Source organism: Tribolium castaneum, chromosome 5, assembly GCF_031307605.1.
Source record: "Tribolium castaneum strain GA2 chromosome 5, icTriCast1.1, whole genome shotgun sequence".
In the NCBI taxonomy this organism is placed as follows: Eukaryota; Metazoa; Arthropoda; class Insecta; order Coleoptera; family Tenebrionidae; genus Tribolium; species Tribolium castaneum.
In genome coordinates, this window is record NC_087398.1 from 8,332,501 (window position 1) to 8,353,344 (window position 20,844).

General features: G+C 37.5%; 5 protein-coding genes across 13 annotated transcripts; 3 read left to right on the forward strand and 2 right to left on the reverse strand.

Annotated features, from left to right (window-relative positions):
- Positions 1-7: 7 nt before the first annotated feature.
- Polr2C (RNA polymerase II subunit C) lies at positions 8-1,060 on the reverse strand. Its single transcript, XM_965542.4, has 4 exons — positions 919-1,060; positions 702-873; positions 266-653; positions 8-218 (listed from the first exon to the last, which is right to left on the reverse strand). The coding sequence occupies exons 1-4, from the start codon at positions 1,002-1,004 to the stop codon at positions 40-42; spliced, it is 825 nt and encodes a 274-aa protein (XP_970635.1). The 5' UTR covers positions 1,005-1,060; the 3' UTR covers positions 8-39.
- Positions 1,061-1,168: 108 nt separating this feature from the next.
- LOC103314918 (hypothetical protein) lies at positions 1,169-2,925 on the forward strand. Its single transcript, XM_008202212.3, has 4 exons — positions 1,169-1,310; positions 1,375-1,602; positions 1,650-1,811; positions 1,857-2,925. The coding sequence occupies exons 1-4, from the start codon at positions 1,263-1,265 to the stop codon at positions 2,898-2,900; spliced, it is 1,482 nt and encodes a 493-aa protein (XP_008200434.1). The 5' UTR covers positions 1,169-1,262; the 3' UTR covers positions 2,901-2,925.
- Positions 2,926-3,287: 362 nt separating this feature from the next.
- Stt3A (Catalytic subunit 3A of the oligosaccharyltransferase complex) lies at positions 3,288-6,510 on the forward strand. Of its 2 annotated transcripts, none has more exons than XM_064356561.1 (8): positions 3,288-3,491; positions 3,532-3,660; positions 3,714-3,881; positions 3,933-4,291; positions 4,345-4,536; positions 5,062-5,454; positions 5,508-6,117; positions 6,165-6,510. In XM_064356561.1, the coding sequence occupies exons 2-8, from the start codon at positions 3,564-3,566 to the stop codon at positions 6,464-6,466; spliced, it is 2,121 nt and encodes a 706-aa protein (XP_064212631.1). In that variant the 5' UTR covers positions 3,288-3,491; positions 3,532-3,563; the 3' UTR covers positions 6,467-6,510. The 2 variants fall into 2 exon arrangements, with proteins under 2 accessions (XP_064212631.1, XP_008200433.1); XM_008202211.3 differs by having other exon boundaries at positions 3,546-3,660.
- Positions 6,511-6,584: 74 nt separating this feature from the next.
- LOC658981 (probable multidrug resistance-associated protein lethal(2)03659) lies at positions 6,585-18,169 on the forward strand. 7 transcript variants are annotated; one of them, XM_008202208.3, is made up of 9 exons: positions 6,585-6,741; positions 9,622-9,748; positions 10,781-11,023; positions 11,114-11,233; positions 11,454-11,884; positions 13,926-15,372; positions 15,423-15,910; positions 15,962-16,192; positions 17,033-18,169. In XM_008202208.3, the coding sequence occupies exons 2-9, from the start codon at positions 9,672-9,674 to the stop codon at positions 18,016-18,018; spliced, it is 4,023 nt and encodes a 1,340-aa protein (XP_008200430.1). In that variant the 5' UTR covers positions 6,585-6,741; positions 9,622-9,671; the 3' UTR covers positions 18,019-18,169. The 7 variants fall into 7 exon arrangements, with proteins under 7 accessions (XP_008200430.1, XP_015835265.1, XP_015835263.1 ...); XM_015979777.2 differs by lacking the exon at positions 6,585-6,741 and adding an exon at positions 9,348-9,368; XM_008202207.3 differs by lacking the exon at positions 6,585-6,741 and adding an exon at positions 9,439-9,568.
- mTerf5 (mitochondrial transcription termination factor 5) lies at positions 11,357-20,607 on the reverse strand. Of its 2 annotated transcripts, none has more exons than XM_008202210.3 (7): positions 20,257-20,606; positions 19,971-20,199; positions 19,736-19,920; positions 19,388-19,689; positions 18,764-18,989; positions 18,465-18,714; positions 11,357-18,418 (listed from the first exon to the last, which is right to left on the reverse strand). In XM_008202210.3, the coding sequence occupies exons 1-7, from the start codon at positions 20,366-20,368 to the stop codon at positions 18,247-18,249; spliced, it is 1,476 nt and encodes a 491-aa protein (XP_008200432.1). In that variant the 5' UTR covers positions 20,369-20,606; the 3' UTR covers positions 11,357-18,246. The 2 variants fall into 2 exon arrangements, with proteins under 2 accessions (XP_008200432.1, XP_015835272.1); XM_015979786.2 differs by having other exon boundaries at positions 18,197-18,418; positions 18,460-18,714; positions 20,257-20,607.
- Between the last annotated feature and the right edge of the window lie 237 nt (positions 20,608-20,844).

Here is a 20,844-nt window from a genome sequence, read left to right on the forward strand (position 1 = left end):
ACACTAATTTAAAAATTATCGGCTTTATTAACGTTATAATTAAATAGCAAGGGCATCGTTCTGTACTTCATGATTAAGCTGAGTCTGCAAATTGGACAATTTATCCTTCAGCATTGCCACCCCCATTATGACGATATTTTCGGGTTTTAGGGCTCCTGCAGCTTCCACATTGAAATAAAACTTGTTTGGTTTCAATTCCCAGTTAAAATCAGCCTCGTCTGGAACATTATGGTCAAACAAAACAACTAACAAGTAAAATATTTACATTGATCCTCATCCAGTTCGCTGTATTCGCTCTTGGGCCATTCGTCTGGCTTAGGAAAAAGCGTGTGTCTCATAGCATTATCGGGGTCGTACTCGAAGGCCACCCCCGCCGTGGGGTTCCACTTGGCGTGTTCCTTACCGAACCCCTTTTTAGCGTAAGCTTTAACCTTCAACTCTTGCCCTTTCCGCAACTTGATGATCAGAATTTCGTCAGTGTCGCCATACTCTGACGATTCATCGTCCCTGTGTTTGGAAGTGGCCGGAATAACTCTAGGATCGCTCGATTTTAAATCTGCGGTGGTAACGTGCCGCGTGTGGTCGTCAGTGCATTTCACATCAAGGGTGAATTCAACACTGCATTCATGACAAAAATCGGTGCAAATGCAGTCCTGGAAATTGCATTTTAGATGTGAAATAGATCAAATTAAACGACTAACTCTTGGGTATTGGAGACGTTGCACCACGTCGTCTGATATGAGGGGGATCAAGCCTATTCTGTGGGCCAAAAATTCGTCACTTAGGACGGTTGAGTTCGCCTCCAACTTGACCCAATCGATGGCCAAAGTTGGCGTTTCGGCGATTAGGACGCGCCTGATGCTGTTAGCCACGCTAAAAATTGGCCAGTTAGTGCCCCCTTAAAGAATTGTTGCTCACCTCAGATCGGTGTCTTCAATGTAGAATTTCACATTATCGTCGGTTAAATCGGTTATGTGGACCGAGGGCTGGTTTGCGTACGGCATATTAGAAAATTTCAATTACGAAAAGACAGGATTTGAACTTTTTTTAACACAAACACCGACAACAACACGACAGAACCTCAAAACTTATTATAAAAGGCAACTTACAGCACTGTCTTGTGTAACTGGTTGCCTGTGCCTATCAAAACTGTCAATTTTTGTGGTGTCAAGGATTTGTCAACCTCTGCAAATTTTTATTTAAAAATAAAAAACGCGAAAACAGTTTAAATATCGTGAGAAATTAACAAGTGTCCAATAATAATGACCGATAACATTCCCACAACGCCATATGTAGTTCAAATTAGTGAGGTAAGTGCTAATTGTTATTTATAAATTAGTAAGATTAAAGTATTATATTGCAACGTTATTCTAGCCCCTCGAAACCATACACTTGGCAGAACAAGTTGATAGTCAACTACAGATTGCCCAAACCGTGAGTAATCCTCACATCTTAGTTGAATCCATGGATAAGCCTCTTGAAATCATTGAAGAACCTTGCACGAGTGTTCCCCAAGAAGAACCACTGGGTTTCCAAATTATGTACCCCGAGGAACAACCATGTGTCGTCAAAATTGTGTACCCCCAAGAACTGAGTTTGATTGTGAGAACCACTTATCTCTTATTCCTTGAATTTATTTTTTTAATTAGCGAGCTCCAAATCTTGTAAAACGTGGACGCCCTAAAAAGAAGAAGCACGAAGCGCCACAAACTGATGCAAATACCGAATCAAAAACGGACAATGTCGAGGCTTCTAAAGCTTCCAGGACTCGTTCTGGTCGTCTAGTCAAGCTCCCAAAACACATAGAAAAGGTAAATTTTCAAGTGTTTTAGAAGTTAATCAGTGATGTTTCACAGGATTTCAAAAAATTTCAACCCAGTGTTAATGATCGCGAAGTACAAGTCACGGATTTTGAGAGAGTTGAGGAGAAGGAGAACAGTAAAATAGAATTTGCTCAATTACAGACCAGAAAGCGGGTGGTGAAAGCCCAGTTCAAGTGCCCCAAATGCTTCAAGGCTTATTTGGGCAAAAACAAAATGATTCAACATTTGAAAAAAAATCCCGACCATGGGCCTCTACCCGAGGGTTACCAGCAGTACAATTTCGATGTTTGGAATTATTTGTTTGACATCACCCAAAAATGCAAGGCTGGGCAAAGGGGCGTCAAGTTTTGCGAAGAATTGAGCAATTTGCTACATAACGTGCAGTTGCTAAAAAGCGCACTGTTTAAGACTGTCACAGATAACAAGAATTGTGTTCAAATTGATAAAGTTTTAGGCAATGCCATTGGCCTGGCGCCTGGGAAATATAAATTTGATGAGAATGAGTTGTATAAGGATGTCACTGTGCTTAAATTAATTACGAATAGCGATTTTTTCAAACCGAATAATGTGAATAGCACTGCTAAAAATAAAACTGTTGAGGAAGCTTATGCGGATCAGAGCGAAAATAAGAAAATCAAAACGGAAACTCCCAATTTGGATGAAAGTTTGCCACAAAGTGGTGACAGTGGGCTCTTAAATGATAAACCAACTGGGGGTGATTTTAATTTAATTAGTCCTGATGCTTCAAAAGTACAAGACGTCCCAACGGTTGACAATTTTGACAAGAAAATGGATGTTGATAGTCAAATAGGGTTGTCTTCAGATTTGTTAAGTGAGAATCTACTACTACCTTCTTTGCCAAATCCTAGAAATAGTGTAGAAGAATTAATGTTAACGGGTGTAGATAATAGCTCGAATTTGTTAGATAATAGTACCAGTTCAGATGAAGTTATGAATGTGGATCAGTTTGTAAATGAGAGGTTTAAGAAAATTATTGAGCCTGATATAGAGCTGAGTAATACGTCGTTAAATCTAGATTTACCAAGTTTGGAACTGTTTCAATTCCACACAAGCTGATATTAAATCATGTCAGAATATTTAATTTGTGTAGTTTTTCTTCAAACCAAACTGAGAATGCAACTGTTGATTGGTTTTTGCCTGGTTTATTTTTTTTCAATTTTTTTGATGGTGTATTGTTGGTTGCAGAGATTTGAAAACAAAACAATTATAAAAAAAACTGTAATAATGTATAATTAAATGAAACGTTCTTTGAAACGCATTAACTTATATAAATTTATTAAACTCACTGGGGAGAACAAATGGGGACTGTGATAGAAGAAAAAGTGTTTTAATTTGTATTTATTTTGCCGTTTTGTATATTTTTTAAATTTTATTTTGTGTATTAATAAAGAATTACTTCCAAATTTCTTTATTATTTCTTTAAAACGAATTTTTGCCGGCCGGTGTGGAGCCGGCAAAGCGCGTGCGTTTTTGGAATTGTGGTGTGTGACGTGTATCGGTAAAAAAGTCTTTTTTGGAAATGTGCCTGTTTATACAATGAAAAACCCCACTAACGACTAACAATACGCGTTCCCGTGCGTTTTTAATTATTATTTACACATTTAAGTGAATATTAAGTAATTTCCATAACCTAACCTCAGAAGACAGGTAAGCGGCTTAAGGTAAGCCAAAACTACAGTTTTTACAGTTACATCGTTTCAGTTGCCACAAAAAATTAAAATGTTGGGGTTCGGAAAAAAGGGTGCTATTAGCAACAGTGCCGAAAAACAAGAAACTCTTTTAACGTTATCAATTCTAACTTTGGCAGCGATACTTTGTAAGTTGTCCTAATTAAAGCAAGTACAGGTTTGTAACAGTGCTTTTTCCTAGCTTTTGCGACTCGTCTTTTCTCCGTTTTGCGTTTTGAGAGCGTAATCCACGAGTTTGACCCCTATTTTAATTACCGCACGACTAAATTTTTGGCAGAAGAGGGCTTTTATGCTTTTCATAATTGGTTCGATGACAGGGCATGGTATCCCTTGGGGAGGATTATCGGCGGTAGGTTTACCACTTTAAACATATCCACAAAATTTGAATTTTTCCCTCCAGGTACGATATATCCTGGCTTAATGGTAACTTCAGCAGCCTTTTACCATTTGTGTTGGTTATTCAACATCACAATTGATATAAGAAATGTGTGCGTCTTTTTGGCGCCCTTATTTTCGTCTTTTACGACAATAATCACATACCTGCTGACAAAAGAAGTGAAAAATGCGGGCGCTGGGCTTGTTGCCGCAGCTATGGTTTCTATTGTACCAGGATATATCAGCAGATCAGTCGCTGGGAGTTACGATAACGAAGGAATTGCTATATTTTGTATGCTACTCACTTATTACACTTGGATTAAAGCCGTGAAAACTGGGACAATCCTGTGGGGGACTTTCGCAGCACTGGCATACTTTTACATGGTCCCTAAAGTTTTTTTTTTTCATATCCAAGTGTAACTTATAAAATTTTCTAGGTCTCCTCCTGGGGAGGCTACGTTTTTTTAATCAATTTAATCCCGTTGCATGTCATAACTTTGATGGTAACTGGCCGATTTTCACACAGAATTTACATAGCGTATAGTACTCTATATTGTGTGGGGACTATTTTATCAATGCAGATTTCCTTCGTGGGCTTCCAGCCTGTGCAAAGCTCTGAACACATGCTGGTAAGTAAAATAACTCGTCGATTGATGATCCTATTTTACTTATAATATCATAATATATTAAAATATAGCTACAAACGTTACAGGATTTTCTTGTAATTTCCTCTATTTTATAAGAGGTTACTGTTTGTTACATTACATTACTGACAAAATAAAACAATATATGGTATTGTTATTAATTATAATGACAATAATAATACATGCACTTAAAAAAAATGCAAAAATTAAAAGAACAAAATAAAAGCAAGTAAATAAATAATACCTAGAATAACAAAAAAATGTTTTGCAATCGAGTAATTTAAATAAGTACCACATTGATACTTAAAGGTTTATATGTTTTGGGTATTAATTGTTATTAACAATAAGTTAAAACTATTGTTTAATACATCATTTGCATACGAAATATGCATTTTACAAGGAATTCCTGAACTAAAACGCTTGTATGAAATAAACATCATTTGCATTTGAAGTATGCAAAGTTTTTTGCGCTTCAATCAATGCTTTATGTTTTACAAAATCCTTTTTCAGGCCTTGGGCGTGTTTGGCTTATGTCAAATCTACGCGTTCGTCGATTACTTGCGAAGCAAACTAACGAAAAACGACTTCGATGTTTTATTCAACTTCTTAATTTACACAGTGGGAATTTTATTCATCGTAGTTTTCGGCGTTTTGACCCTCTCTGGGAAAATTTCCCCATGGACTGGTCGTTTCTACTCCCTCCTTGATCCATCATACGCCAAAAACCACATTCCCATAATCGCCAGCGTTTCCGAACATCAGCCCACGTCCTGGAGCTCGTTTTATTTCGATTTACAAATTCTGGTCTTCTTGTTCCCTGCTGGTCTCTACTTTTGTTTCAGTCAGTTGACTGATGCGAACATTTTTATGATTTTGTACGGCGTTACTAGCATTTATTTTGCTGTGAGTGCTCCAGAAGTTGATAAATCACAATGATAATTACAAAAATGTTTTAGGGGGTCATGGTGCGTCTGATGTTAGTTCTAGCCCCAGTCATGTGTATTTTAAGCGGAATCGCAGTCTCGCACTTGCTTACAAAATTCATGAAAAACACCGACACGGCCAAACCTTCCGAGCACAAAAAAAGCAAAAAGTTGGAGTCGAATTACGTGCTGAAAAACGAGATTTCGTCGGCGTTTGTTGGCGTCATTTGCCTGCTGTTGATTTCTTACACTTTCCACTGTACTTGGGTCACCTCCGAGGCCTACAGTTCCCCGAGTATTGTGCTAAGTGCGAGGTCACACGACGGTGGAAGAATCATTTTCGATGATTTCCGCGAAGCTTACTACTGGCTTAAGATGAACACGCCTGAAGATGCGAGGATCATGTCGTGGTGGGATTACGGTTATCAGATAACGGCGATGGCGAACCGGACAATTCTCGTCGATAATAACACTTGGAACAACACGCATATCAGTCGAGTGGGCCAGGCGATGGCGAGCTCGGAGGAAAAGGCCTATGAGATCATGAAGGAGCTGGATGTTGATTACGTTCTAGTAATTTTCGGGGGGCTGACGGGGTACTCGTCCGATGATATAAACAAGTTTTTGTGGATGGTCCGCATTGGTAATAGCTAAAGTGGGGTTTTCCCAAATAAATTGGTCGTTTGTTAGGGGGAAGTACCGACAGAGGTGCGCATATAAAAGAGTGGAATTACTACTCGTCCAGTGGCGAATTCCGGGTCGATAAAGAAGGGTCGCAAACCCTGCTCAACTGTCTGATGTACAAAATGTGCTACTACCGCTTTGGGCAAGTGTACACGGAAGGGGGGAAGCCCCCGGGTTATGACCGCGTCCGAGGCGCGGAAATTGGAAATAAGGACTTCGAACTGGACGTCTTGGAGGAGGCTTACACGACTGAACACTGGCTCGTGCGTATTTACAAAGTCAAAGATTTGCCCAACAGGGGTGTATAAGTAGTTTTTCAATTTTTCATTTATTAATAAAAAATCACTGGTAATTGATGTTTTATTTGACCTCGATTAGACAACCAACAATCGCATGGTGGTAGTGAAACAGCAACCGGCATGCGTCGAAAATTGCAAATAAACTCTTAGGTTACGGAGTTGAGCTCATTCGTTCGTCTACGTTTATCACATCCTTGAATTTTAGTGCGGGAACTAAATTAAACTCGTGCCAAGACACTGAATGGGTTTCTCCGATTCATCAAATCAAAATCTTTAATTTTCTTGTAAGTGTCCCGTTTTGTTTTTTTTTTTACCGCGGTCGCAATTATTTTAATTTTAGTTTATGTAATACCTGCCGTAACCGGTCGGTATTTCCAATTTTCACGTGTGCCTGGAATTTAGGTTACTGGTTTTATCGATTTTATGGGGGAACAATACGTGTTTTGTTGTGATTGTATATAGCGTTTGAAATTAATTAAAAGAGACGATAGTTTTTGGAAAAAAAATTAAAGAGTCGATTATTTAATACCACATCCGATGGCCTTGAGTAAAAAATTCCGGAAACCGTACAGCTGAAGATAAATGCCAGATAATCTTCCTTTGTGTAATCTGTGAGCCGTTGGTTGTCCTTCAAACCAGCGACATCCCATAATTAAAAAAACTAGCGTGCACCTAGAGAATACCGCTCGTAAATTATTCAAAAACAAATATAGAGGATAGTTTAGAAAGGTGTCGCAAATTTCGAAAGTGTTAATTGATGAACCAACATTAGTAATCGGGAATTTCGGAAATCGAAATGTGTCTAGTAATCGTTACTAGTCAAAAAGAGGTCTAGATCGGTGCTAAAAATTGTTAACCTTGCCCTTTGGCAGCACACTTACAAGTTCACTATCCAGCTGTGCTGAAAGTGAATAATCGATTTTGTTAAAACTGTCCAGACTTCATCACTGGTTTGTTTGCATTTGCGTAACATTCGAATCATGCGGAATTAATTTTGGCAATTTGTAAAAGGTCTCCAAATGATTACATTTTTATATTGACAAATGCTCTTTGCATCAATTTACTGCTCTGGAGAAAATTTATTTTTACAGTTTTGCGGTTTCATAGACTACCGAAATGACGTAAAATATTTCACTTTCCGACTTATTTTTATCTTCAGGATGTAAGCGTGGGTTGTTAACTTAATTGTGGTGTAAAAACTTAAATTGCCGATTGTGTCGTAAAAAATTATATTGAGATAATGACAAACAAGATTTGCTAATTAGTATGTCCATGATAAAACATACTACTCGTGCATGTACTCGTAAAATCATCGATCGAATATCTTCCTGTTCATTAAGGATACTTGACTTGTAGCACTATTAAAACAACAATAAATTAATTTTTACGGTAGCGTTATCGATGTTTCGATAGGAAAACATGTTTTTTAAGAACATGGGATCACCCGTTTAATTGTTCTAGAACTGTGATAAGATTGCCCAAAAAGGTATAAATTTCGGTCGTTTAAAATATGTATTATTACTATACCTAACTGTCTGCAATTAATACCTTGTTCTTTCATACTTTTCATTATTTAGAGTAGGTATTTGTCATTGCCTGAAAGGCTTTGTTATAAATTGCTTCTACTATTGATTTCGCATTTTATTGTGAAATGTTTACAGTCCAGCAGTAATTTAAAAATTATTTAAACTACGATTAGGGTACATGTAAGTAAATAATTACGGTTCTAGTGTATATTGACCACACCAAGTGATCCTTTTTTCCTCTGAAATTATTTGGCAAAATTTCCGCTTTAAATAAGTTATCGATGCGGATGCACATGATCTGTATCATCGTGATTTACAAGGACGGTGTTGAGATGCTGTTCAGATTTATGTACCCACTTAACTAATCAATCTGTCAACTTAATCAATTGTTCTTCAACATTAGGATGTTTAACAAGATTCGATTATTTTAAGACATTTTTTATCTGGAATTATAAAGATCTTTCGCAGTCTGTAAATTTCGATTTGATAAAAAGTTAACTACAAAAGATAGAAAATTTTGGCAGCTTGGCTAAAAAAAGAAAATCAGCCAAATTGAGTTCGACAATGACATGGCAGTGTAATATAACATGATTTTATTTATGGCACACATTCTCAAAGTAAAGATCGCTTGTACTAATTTCTCATAGGTTTATGAGATTCTAAAGTTCGAACATGTACTAATGGAAAAAACCAAAATAAATAAAGAAAATAAGATTATTTTATTAAATCAGTGAACACTAAGTAATTAATAAAGTTGTAAAAGGGATTACTACCTAATAAAATAGTTCTTTAAATTGGCGTTTTTTTGCAAAAATTAATTTCAATTTCTTAGATAAAAAATTAAACTTGATTTTTTTTTATTATGGAGTCACGTAATGCCAGAAAATTGCCTGTTATTTCACGACTTGAATTCAGTTTCTTAATCGGGAATGTAAATCTGTTCACTGAGCCCTGGTCTAAATTTAGCAAGTTACTGATTTGATGATTGGCCACGTTTTGGCCCAACATTTAGGTAAATTCAGTAAGATTTGTCCCTGACTCCTAAAATTAAAGTACCTTTTATAAATACCATTCGGCTATTTATTATTTCAATAAATAAGCAATTACTGAATTGAGCTTCACACACGCAATGGAAATTTTATTCGAATCTAAAACGAAAGCCAGCACAATATTTCCTTACCGGTCATTGCGGTGCATAAAAGTGCAATTTAATATCGTAGATAACAGAATGTACTTAGTAACGTAGGAGTAAAAAATTTCCAATTATTTTACAATCAATAAAGTTCAAGGTGGAACTTAATCCTTCGATTATCATTAATCTGTAATGCAATATCTGGCAAGTGACCTAATACCCAAAGTATTGTTATCGAGAGGAACAATTGTCGGTAAGGAGAATGAACCAATCAGATAGCCGATTTTTTATAGAAATAACAAAAATCTTAATCTTGAGAAATATGTTTACCTATTTACTACTTTTTAACCCTCCGGAAATCTATATAAAGTGCCCGATAAGCGATACAGTTTCAGTATTGTTTGATACTTATTGGTGAATAGTTGAAAAGTGAAACACTTTTCTCGAGCTTAAGTAGGGTAATAGAATTTTTACTCAAATCGTACTAACCTCCCCCGTTGTTTCAGACGTTTCTGCATGAGGCAGGGGGGTTTTTCGGTACTCGTTTGAACAGGTTATGGACTCGGCTCTTAAACAAAGCAGAAAGCCAAATCCTAGAGAAAATGCATTCCCTTTATCAGCTGCGACCTTCTGGTAAGTGCAAATTATGTTATGCTTTAGCTGCTTTTCATTATTGCAAAACTGCTTCGTCAATTATTTGCCAATTGCTATGACAAAGCTCGGTTTTTTGGAAGCGATAAAATCGCAAAAATGGGGCCATTCCATTGTTCACCTTTATTTGTCCCACTAGATTACAGCTTAATCAAAAATAAAATATTTTTGTGTAGTTTCGAAATTTAAAATTAATGAAAGGTTTCCTCCACTCGTCTGCTTCTTCGGTACTTGACTAAGAACTATTGTTTGGATAAGCGATAACAGTAGCTGTGTTTCTCTAAGTATGACAGGTACTTGAGCCCAAGAACATGTAAACTGTAAACAGGTTTTTTAAGTACTTATATGAATGAGTACAAAAGCGTGGTGAAATATTTATATATTTTTACTGAAATTCATTTATTTCTCACATTAATTATTTGCGATTACAGATCGTTGGCATAAAATATAAATACTATTTGATCGTAATGTTGTTATTAAACAAATAAGTTGTAACTTTTCTGATATTGCACAAGTTGAGTCATTGCACCGTAAAATTGATTAATAAACAACTAACAGCTCTTATCTATTGATTGTTTTGCATTTTTTTAATTATTCTTTTATCAGAATGAAAGCAACGTATTAAAATGAATTCGCCAATGCCAGCTAATAACTATGATACGCCGCCAGCAATTTGCAAATTAATAAATTCAGAAAAATCAATGCAAAAACACTTTGGTAGAATTTTTCTACTTTTACTTATTATTTACAGTCTTGTTGTTAACTTAGTTTTATTGTGTCTCACTTGTGCACATATATTTAATCTTTCAAAACAAAAGTATTACCATCATTAAATAACCTTAAGTCGATCATTAAGTAATCAAATTTAAATTACGAGATAAGTGGGTTTAGCTGCCATAACGTAATTATGTTGGCTTTTTAATTTTTTACCATGATTGACGAGAATTACGCCGATGCTACAAAATACAAAATTTATATTTGTCATGACAGAAAGGATTTTCTCTTTCCTTCTAGGTATACGATTCCAACTTTCGTTCAGGGCTTCAAGCGTGACTTAGAAGAGTCCGACTTGACCGAGACTCTGACTGAGCACAAGTCAAGTATACTGGGAAATAAAATGGAAAAAGCTTGGAAAGCTGAAGAGATCAAAGCCGCGAAGGCTAACCGTAAACCGTCGCTAGAAAGAGTACTCTTTAAAGTTTTTAGTTTTGAATTTGTTTTTTATGGTATTGTTTTAGCACTGAGTGAAGCTATAAGGTGAGTTGAGGGTATCATTCACTATCATTCTATGTTCTGTTCGACTTGTTTCTCTCATAGTGGATAATATGAAATAATTTTGGTATTTAGATTGAACCAGCCACTATTTTTGGGCAAGTTTGTTGCATTCTTTGATACTTATCGAACGCCGGTTATGCGAGATGCCGCCCACGTTGTCACTGATGGAACCGCACAAAATCATTCTGAGGAGTAAATATTTACCGCAGTGTGTGACTAGAGTAGAGTTGGGCCTTTTCTTTCAAATCTTCCGTTCTATTTTTTATTTAGTTTCATTACACTGTAAATAGCCTCCTTCATCTGTACATTAGCACAATTTTTATTTTTATTTTGCATGCTCCTTTTACTCCTCTTTTTTGCATGTTTTGTTGTTTTTAGTGTTTTAGCAGATTCAAAAATGCCGTTTTTCCAGAATTGGGCAACCGCTGGCTTTGGGAAAACTCCTAACGTTCTACCAACCCCTCAATACTGAAGTTTCACAAACCGATGCTTACTGGTACGCCGCCGGAGTCGTGATATGTTCCCTGGCAAACATTGCATTTTCGCACCCTCAAATGTTGGGGGTGATGCATTTAGGGATGAAAATGAGGGTTGCGTGTTGTTCACTAATCTACCGCAAAACACTGAAACTGAGCAAAACGGCTTTGGGTCAAACAACTGCGGGTCAAGTGGTCAATTTGTTATCAAACGATGTTAACAGATTCGATGTTGCTCTACTTTTCGCCCATCAGTTATGGGTGGGGCCACTTGAGACCATCGTTTGTACTTACTTCATGTACTTACAAGTTGGATACTCGGCGATTATTGGCGTTGCGTTTCTTCTGCTGTTTATACCGCTGCAAAGTAAGTTGTTAATTTAAGGTTGGCGTCCCGTGTAGTAAAGCATATGGCAAATAAAGGCGTTCAATAAATCCGATAAGACTTGAGTGTGACAAAACCAAATGAATTTTTGAAAATAGCATGTGAAAGCTGATACTTTTCTTCCCGGGTTAACATTTTTTTATTGCCAATAAGGTTTTACAAATGCAGAATAAATCGATTCAAAAAAGACCGAAAAATTCAGTCTTTGTTGATTTGTTCTCTAATAGGTTCTACCTTTGTGTATGAACTAATGGCAACACAATTAATATTCTTTCAAGGTAAGGTCAAGTCAGGTCTATCAAAGATCTTCTATTAACACTTTTCAAAGCAAAATACAAAATAAAAATAAATCTTGAGATCAGGTCAGGTCAGGTACTCTGGGGGTTTATGGACGATTTTGCAGTTTCTTTTATTCAAGTTTTAGCATCATTCCTAAGTGAGTACGTCTAACAAAAAAATGTACAGCAACTAAAATCTTTTTAACAACTTTTCACAAATGATTTTTTTTAATCAGTGGGTTTTCTTTGTCATTTTTTTAGTTTTGAAACAGCAAGTACTTTCAAATACGATTACAAATTATTTAAACATTTTGAAGTTTTATACCCAAAGGAATCAGAACGAAAAATGCCTTCTTATTGTTACAAAGCCTTGTAGGAGTATAATCCAGAAACAATGAAAAACATTGATTACCATTGAAAATAAGTCTCAAAAATTCTTCGGATTACATCGTTGAATGTGGCAGTACTTCTAATGTGTCGTTTACACAAAACAGCCTATAATTTATTTGAAACAATACTATTTTTAAAGTTATGAAATTTTTCATTAAAATACCAATGACCAATGGGAATGCAGTGAAGCGACCACGAGGACAACTTGTGACCAATGAAAAAGTAACATGGCAGCAACTATTAGATTGCCTTGACATTTAATAAATATGGCATTTTGAAAAAAAAAAGTTTCTTATTTTAACCGGTCGGGTCGTCGTAGAAAAAAATAGTGTATGTAACTCGCATTGAATGTCTATTAAGACACTCGTACTCTTTACGACACTCGCCAAGGCTCGTTTCATAAAGTTGCTATTTACATTGCATTAATAAAAGTCAAATTACTCAGTAATCACTAATTAGTTAATCATATAGTAAAAAAAATTGCTTTTTAAATTTTAGTTTTTAATTTCGTTGCCAATTTTCTTATTATAAAAACCCGATTTTTTTAAATTTTGCGATTAATATATTTTATGAGCTCTGGTTTGTTATGTAAGCGAGCTAAATTTTCAAATTAAAGTTGAATAAATAATCAATATATGACTAATGTTACGAAATGTCCATAACTGAAAAACAAGGCAAAATTTCATTCTCAAAATATGCTCACATTATTTATAGAAATTTCTCAGTATCAGTAAGTATTTTGTAAAGTCAAAACAGTAACATCTCGAAATAAAAAAGGTGAATACAATCAAAAATTCAAATTTCTGCTAACGCTAGATCTATCTTTTATATCTTTTCATTTTTTTTCCAGGACAGCAATTGTTCTGGGTATTGTGAACTTTGCTTTAACTGGCCAAAATTTCGATATGAATTATTATTACTTGAACGATAAAAAAGAAGATAATCATTTTAATTTAATCAGTAAACAAAATAACAGCCATGAGGTTATTAGTACCTGTTTATGTTATTACATAAACAATAACGTAATAAAAATAACTTGAACTAATTTTTCAAAAAGCTTTCTTTTTTGGGAGGAAACCCGTTTTAAACCGTTAGGCGTTAGATCTGGGTGGCCAAGGATAATTGGAACGTCACCCTATCCATATATTTGTAAAATTATCGTCTAAATATTGTCTGGCATTTCTATACTATTATCGTGGATAAATTTTTTAATTTTGAAAAAATTATTGATCGACTATTCGCATTTATATTTTTGGTCGCATTTAAGAAAATGTGGCTTAACATTACTCCACCTCGATTTGCCATAGTGCTAAAAACTGGACGCGACCCTTTAATTAAATTCAAAATTTCCGTAGTTTTCCTGGGGAAGCGGATTTCGGTCCTCCGCCTGAGAACCGCGCTCCGAACCGACGAACGCGTCCGTTTGATGAACGAAATCATCTCCGGCATCCAAGTGATCAAAATGTACGCCTGGGAGAAACCCTTCGCAAGTCTGGTGGCTCTCGCCCGTCGCTATGAAATCAAATCGATCCGAATCTCCTCCTACATGCGGGGCATCACCCTCTCCTTCATCATGTTCACCACCCGGATGTCGATCTTCGCAAGTGTCTTAGCCTACGTCCTGTTCGACAACACCATAACCGCCGAAAAAGTCTTCGTCTTGACCTCGTTCTACAACATTCTGCGCCAAACCATGACCGTGTTTTTCCCCCAAGGCATTTCCCAAGTGGCCGAGGCGCGCGTCTCCATCGCCCGGCTGAACAAATTCATGCTCTACGACGAGACCCAGATCGCCAAAGAACTGAAACGGCGCCAAGCCGAGGGCAAGAAGGACAATCTGATCTCGAACGGGATTGACGCGGCCCGCGATTTGGGCGTTTTCATGAAAAATGCCTCAGCCAAGTGGAGCGAAGCCTCGAGCGATAACACGCTCAACAACGTGAATTTGACGGCGGTTCCGGGGAAGTTGGTGGCGGTTATTGGGCCGGTTGGGAGCGGCAAGAGCAGCCTGTTCCATGCCATTTTGCAAGAGCTGCCCTTGTTTGACGGGAGTCTCTCGGTTAATGGGGAAATCAGTTACGCGTCACAAGAGCCGTGGCTTTTTGCGGGAAGTGTGCGCCAAAACATACTCTTCGGCCTGCCAATGGACAAGCTCAGGTACAAAACTGTGGTGAAAAAATGTGCCTTAGAACGCGACTTCACCCTTTTGCCTTATGGGGACAAGACGATGGTTGGGGACAGAGGGGTGTCCCTCAGTGGGGGCCAGAGGGCGAGGATCAACCTCGCGAGGGCCGTCTATAAACAAGCCGATATTTACCTACTGGATGATCCATTATCAGCTGTTGATACACACGTGGGTAAACAATTGTTCGAGAATTGCATCGCCGGTTACTTGAAAAATAAGACCGTCATATTGATTACTCATCAGTTACAATATTTGAAAGAAGTGGATCAAATTATTTACCTGCATGACGGGGTTGTTAAAGCACAAGGGAGTTTCAAGGAATTGCAAGCGACGGGGCTGGACTTTACCAACCTTCTGGGGGCGGCGCAGGACGAAGACGAGGAGAAGAAAAAAGAAGAAGAGTTGATAAGGCAGGGTTCGATCCGAAGCATTGCCTCAGTCGAAGGGGAAGCCCCGAAAATCGTGGAGGAACAGAAGGGCACAGGCTCGGTTGGGGCCGATGTCTACTTGGGCTACTTCAAAGCTGGGGGCAACTGTTGTGTCATTTTCGTACTTTTCGCACTGTTTATCGTAACTCAGATTTTTGCAAGTATTGCCGACTATTTTATCACCTATTGGTAAGTCGTTTGATTGGTAGTTTCATTTTTTATTCTATATTTTGATTTAGGGTCAATATCGAACAACAAGATGCTCAAAAAAACAAAACTAGCGTTGCCGAGGCCCAAGATGACGATTTCTGGCACTTCTCTCGGGACACGTCAATTTATATTTATTCGGTCATTATCGGGCTTTTGATAATCATAACTTTGATCCGTTCGTTCACGTTTTTCTCCGTGTGCATGAGGGCGTCCACCCGACTTCACGACAACATGTTTGCGAGCATAACACGGGCCACTATGAGATTTTTCAATACGAATAGTGCTGGACGGATTTTGAACCGGTTTTCCAAAGATATGGGTTCTATTGATGAACTTTTAACGTCTGCGATGATTGATTGCTTGCAAATCGGGCTTTCCCTCCTTGGAATTATTATAGTTGTGGCTGTTGTTAGTCCCTGGTTGATGGTACCGACTGTTGTTGCCGGAATTATTTTCTATTTCTTGAGGATTTTCTACATACGGACAAGTCGGAATGTCAAACGTTTGGAGGGCATAAGTGAGTCTTCTGATATTAACGATTTATTGATTAAAAACGTGTGTTTTGTAGCCCGAAGTCCTGTATTTTCACACTTAAATGCCTCGCTTCAAGGCTTAACCACAATTCGGGCTTTTGGTGCTCAAGAAATCTTAGAAAAGGAGTTCGATGGTCATCAAGATTTGCACAGTTCGGCTTGGTTTAGCTTTATTTCAACCTCAAGAGCATTCGGGTATTGGCTGGACGTTGTCTGCATCATCTACATCACCTTGGTCACGTTTAGTTTCTTGGTTATTGGAAACGGTAAGAATTCGCTCCGCTAATAACTAACTAGCGCCGGATTCTTAAAACTACTATTTTTTCGCTGTTAAACCGAAATTTGTTTATAACTATTTATTGGACCACAATTTTAACAAAACTCTTTAAACTACTTTGGCAGTTTCATAATACATCCTTTATAGAAGTTTTTTGGTCGAGTGTTACGCCAGTTATGGGCAAAATGTTCTAACGTTCTCCAGTGCCTCTTTAGGTGGTTCAAAAAAAATCACAAGGTGATATACTGGGGCTATAAGAAGAAAATGCCATTTTTCCCGGGTCTTTCCGGTCAAATGAGCTGTGTGCGGTCGGGCATTTATACTTTTACATATGCGATACCGATCATTTAAATAGTTTAGCATAAATTGTATGCTTTTATTGGTAAATACAAAATTGTTAGATAATTTAGGCAGCAACTTTTTGTGACCAACACAATTAAAAGCCTTCTGTAGGTCGCAAAATATTGATCCAACATAATTTTTTTGTTCAAACCCTTTGAGATAATGCCAGCTAGATGCAGGATGGCATCTACAGTAGATTTACGACTTTGAGGTTTTCGTAAATAAGGTTGTTATCAACCATAAAATTATTATTAATTTCTTTTAAGATGGTTTCTAATTTTTTTCTGTTGAGCATCCTTTATGTAACGGTATTATTTTAGCAACTTTATCGTAATTATGAGTAAATAAAGCAAAGGGAGTAGGGACGTCCACAGCAGACAATTCACAGATTTTTCTAGAGGAAGAATATTGTTTCAGCCAAAAATTATAACCAAATTGCGGTGTATATTTGAACTCCCTTTGAACGAAAATTGTTTTTTTTTTTCAGAAAAATTTGGTGGCAACGTGGGGCTGGCCATAACGCAGGCCATCGGCCTGACCGGCATGTTCCAGTGGGGCATGCGTCAGTCCACGGAGCTGGAGAACCAGATGACCTCCGTGGAGCGCGTCCTCGAGTACAACAACATCGAGCACGAGGGCAACCTGGAGTCGCCCCCGGACAAAAAGCCGGCTCCGTCGTGGCCCAACGACGGCAAAATCGAGTTCATCAACGTGTTCCTGCGCTATTTCCCCGACGACCCGCCCGTGCTCAAGAACCTAAGTTTCACGATAAACCCGCGGGAGAAGATCGGGATTGTGGGCCGCACAGGCGCCGGCAAGTCCTCGCTAATCAACGCGATTTTCCAACTCAGCGACACGCAGGGCGCCATCATCATCGACGGCATCGACATCACCGAGATCGGTCTGCACGACTTGCGCTCAAAAATCTCGATAATCCCGCAGGAGCCGGTGCTGTTCTCCGGGACTATGCGCAAGAACTTGGACCCGTTCGACGACTACTCGGACGCCGACCTGTGGCGCGCTTTGGAGGACGTGGAGTTGAAGGACGAGGTGTCGAACTTGACCTCGGGACTCAACTCGAAAATGTCGGAGGGAGGGTCGAATTTCAGTGTGGGGCAGAGGCAACTGGTGTGTCTGGCGCGGGCGATTTTGCGCAACAATAAGATTCTTGTTCTGGACGAAGCCACGGCTAATATTGACCCGCAAACCGATGCGTTGATTCAGAACACCATTAGGAACAAATTCTCGGATTGTACGGTACTTACGATCGCTCATAGGCTGCACACTGTGATGGATTCGGACAAGATTCTGGTCATGGATGCGGGGACAATGAAGGAGTTTGACCATGCGTATAATCTGTTGCAGGATAGCAATACTATACTGTACGGCATGGTCCAGCAAACTGGCAAGGCCATGGCCGAAACATTGTTCAATGTTGCTAAAGAAAGCTACAACAAAATACATCAAGGTTAGTCCAATTCTAGGTTGCAAATTTGGGACAGTACTTAAGGGCTGGCTCCTGTTTTAACGAAGATTCTGCGATAATAGTTTTAATTTGGAGAACAAATTTTATATTTTATACACCGTGTATTTATTTATTTAGGTAATAAATTCATGTTCCGTACTTTTCTTTTTTCCCCACAACACTAGGAAAGAAAACAGATTTATATTAAAATTAATAAAGAACAACACGTTTCGTATTTAAGCGGCTTCCTCTATCCGTTCATTTTTTTCCCAAACGCCATCCCCTGTAAAATGGTGTTCCCTTTCAATAAAGTACAAAGCTAGGTTTAATCGGCTGATTTGGCTCAAGTGCTTGCTACGTCGACTAGCAAACTGGTTCACCTCCTTGAACGCATTTTTAATTTTCTCTCTGAAAAAATAACTTGGAAATGTGGCCACATCAAGTGTTACCTTACTTGGGATATAACAAAATATAAATGACTTTAAAAATCGCAGAATTTGAGAATTTCTCTTCCCTAAGGTAAAAATACGTATCTTCCATTGATAGTAAAGGCACTTGTAAATAATAAGGGTGTTTTTTCAAGGTGGCTTCAAACTCGTCAACTTCTTTCTTAAAAGTCCCCTTTAAAAACGCGTAAATGTCAGTAAAAGTGTTGGCGTCGCGTCCTTCCCTGATATGAATATCAAATTTGTTATTATCATTCCCTATTAAAGATAAAAAAGTTAAATGTTTTCGTTACGCAAAAGTGCGAACCTAGGACTGAAACAGTTGTGCATTTTAATTGCAACTCTTTCAGGAACTGTAAACGAGATTTGGCCCTGTTGTGGTGAATTACAAGTTTGAGAATATTAGGGTTGTGCAAAAGCACTTTGAAGTCGGCCACGTTTTTTAACTCATGTAAACGAATATCCACCGTTTCTGGCGATATATGCAAAACATTCATTCTTTTTGCAATTGCTTCGTCCGATATGTTGTGGTCCTGTAACAAAATACGCAATATTTGTGTAAGAAGGCTCGAAAGGTTTTTTTCTTACGAAGCAATTGGTTTTAGAAAAGTTACTATACCACGTTACCCAAATGATTATTTATTTATTTATTGAGCTAAAAAAATAAAATATGACATATTATTGCATTTTTTTTTGACATCGAACTATACATGAAACGTATCTTTTCTAACTTCTATCAATTTATTTTAATCAAGAATATTTCTTGGTCCCACATTTATTTTGTACGTATTTTGTGGATTTCTCAAACGAACACCAGATTTAAAAATTAGAAATAAATATTTCGAAAGAACGGATGAATTTTTTTGCTTATCTAAATATGTAGTACTATATCACAAAAACGGATCAAAGCCGAAGCTTGTAATGTGCCTACCCTTAAAATCTGTAAGATCCTCTTAATATTAGAGGGAGATGTGTTTACAATTTTGGGATACATCCGCATCGCTCTCTTGATACAAGCGCCTGCCACAACTGGATACTTTTCCATAACTTCTTTGGTATATTTTGGATAAGCGTGCAGTATGTATCCATATTTCAGTATTTTGTCGTGGGTGAAACCTAATTCTTCTGCAGTGGCAATGTTTTCGCATAAATATTTGAAGCTTTTGCGGCAAACGGTTGGATGTACTTTGACCAATTTGGCGATATCGTCATCAGTAGCATTCAAACGCCATTCTAAAAAACTCTGTGTAAAAACTAAAAACGAGGTGAAAATACCCACTTAAATATTCCAACAGTACTTTGAAATGTGCTTCAGCCCAGACCTCTTCATCACCAGAAGTGTTAACAGTAAAGTTTTCAGGGCGCGGGTTTAGATGACTTATAAAACTAGCAACTACGTCTGTTTTTCGATCTATATGTCGATTTTTTAGTTTATATATTGGGGCGCGGCAAAGCGTTCTAAATCTAATAGAAATAATGGCAAAATAAATGCAATAAAATTAAGAATTACCTACTTGGCTAAAACCTTAGGGGTGATGTTTTTGAAACCCCCTTCCTTTAATACGGTGTAGTACTGGTCCACTGTACTAGGATAAAAACGTAACAGCATCGGGGCGTCTAACACAGTTTTAAGGTCAAAACCAACTTCTTTACAGAAATTTGCCGTTTGGATGAGATTCTCCGGTCTTATTCGGCCAAGCTTTTGCTTCTTAATGTATGAATTCGTTTTATAGGAGGGCAGACCTTTACCGATAAAGTACATAATAAAAAATAATTTTAAAAAGTAGGAAGTCTACACACCAAAATACTGTACTAGAACTTCACTGTTAGTAACTTCGCTTGTAAATCTCCTTAATTTCGAGTAGTTTTTAAAGCCTGTCTTTAGCAGTTTATGTCCACACAAGAGTGACATCGTTATTTTGATCACATTTAAAAAATATTCATAGTTGTTTTTTTGAGGTTAGATCACATGCCATTATCACTTGCACCGGTTTCACTAGTTGTTGGAGAGTTTTTGCAATTTTATTTTTCATTTATCTTTGTTCTGCATAGCGAAAAACTATGTTGGATCATTATTTTTTTCTTCCACTTAATTTTCAATTTGTTTTCTGTTCATTCAACCGAATGTCAAAGTTTTAAAATTTAAGCATGTGAAGTTTCCCGATTGTTGCTCCGACCGAAATATGTGTCCAGCACATGCGAACCTCTTCCTCGTTTAAATTTTACCGCCAATTTGACTAAAATTGCACCCCCTGTATATGTTTCACGTGAAGATAATATGTATACTTCAAAAAACCATTAATTGGCGAAGTCGTAACAAAAAACACTGAATTTTCATTTCCCACTTTGCAAAAAAAATGTTACCCCACCAATTACATATATATTTCG

What these genes read in the sequence shown, in the direction of transcription:
- Polr2C (XM_965542.4), bottom strand. Translation starts at nt 1,004, where the DNA reads ATGCCGTACGCAAACCAGCCCTCGGTCCACATAACCGATTTAACCGAC. An exon ending in ATTGAAGACACCGATCTGAG is followed by an intron (nt 874 to 918) that starts GTGAGCAACAAT and finishes GCCAATTTTTAG; the next exon opens with CGTGGCTAACAGCATCAGGC. An exon ending in CGAACTGGATGAGGATCAAT is followed by an intron (nt 219 to 265) that starts GTAAATATTTTA and finishes ATAATGTTCCAG; the next exon opens with ACGAGGCTGATTTTAACTGG.
- LOC103314918 (XM_008202212.3), top strand. Translation starts at nt 1,263, where the DNA reads ATGACCGATAACATTCCCACAACGCCATATGTAGTTCAAATTAGTGAG. An exon ending in ATGTAGTTCAAATTAGTGAG is followed by an intron (nt 1,311 to 1,374) that starts GTAAGTGCTAAT and finishes ACGTTATTCTAG; the next exon opens with CCCCTCGAAACCATACACTT. An exon ending in TCCCAAAACACATAGAAAAG is followed by an intron (nt 1,812 to 1,856) that starts GTAAATTTTCAA and finishes GATGTTTCACAG; the next exon opens with GATTTCAAAAAATTTCAACC.
- Stt3A (XM_064356561.1), top strand. Translation starts at nt 3,564, where the DNA reads ATGTTGGGGTTCGGAAAAAAGGGTGCTATTAGCAACAGTGCCGAAAAA. An exon ending in AACTTTGGCAGCGATACTTT is followed by an intron (nt 3,661 to 3,713) that starts GTAAGTTGTCCT and finishes GCTTTTTCCTAG; the next exon opens with CTTTTGCGACTCGTCTTTTC. An exon ending in TTACTAGCATTTATTTTGCT is followed by an intron (nt 5,455 to 5,507) that starts GTGAGTGCTCCA and finishes AAAATGTTTTAG; the next exon opens with GGGGTCATGGTGCGTCTGAT.
- LOC658981 (XM_008202208.3), top strand. Translation starts at nt 9,672, where the DNA reads ATGGACTCGGCTCTTAAACAAAGCAGAAAGCCAAATCCTAGAGAAAAT. An exon ending in GCACTGAGTGAAGCTATAAG is followed by an intron (nt 11,024 to 11,113) that starts GTGAGTTGAGGG and finishes TTTGGTATTTAG; the next exon opens with ATTGAACCAGCCACTATTTT. An exon ending in GCACAAAATCATTCTGAGGA is followed by an intron (nt 11,234 to 11,453) that starts GTAAATATTTAC and finishes CCGTTTTTCCAG; the next exon opens with AATTGGGCAACCGCTGGCTT.
- mTerf5 (XM_008202210.3), bottom strand. Translation starts at nt 20,368, where the DNA reads ATGTCACTCTTGTGTGGACATAAACTGCTAAAGACAGGCTTTAAAAAC. An exon ending in ACCCCTAAGGTTTTAGCCAA is followed by an intron (nt 19,921 to 19,970) that starts GTAGGTAATTCT and finishes TATTTCTATTAG; the next exon opens with ATTTAGAACGCTTTGCCGCG. An exon ending in CACAACTGTTTCAGTCCTAG is followed by an intron (nt 18,715 to 18,763) that starts GTTCGCACTTTT and finishes TATCTTTAATAG; the next exon opens with GGAATGATAATAACAAATTT.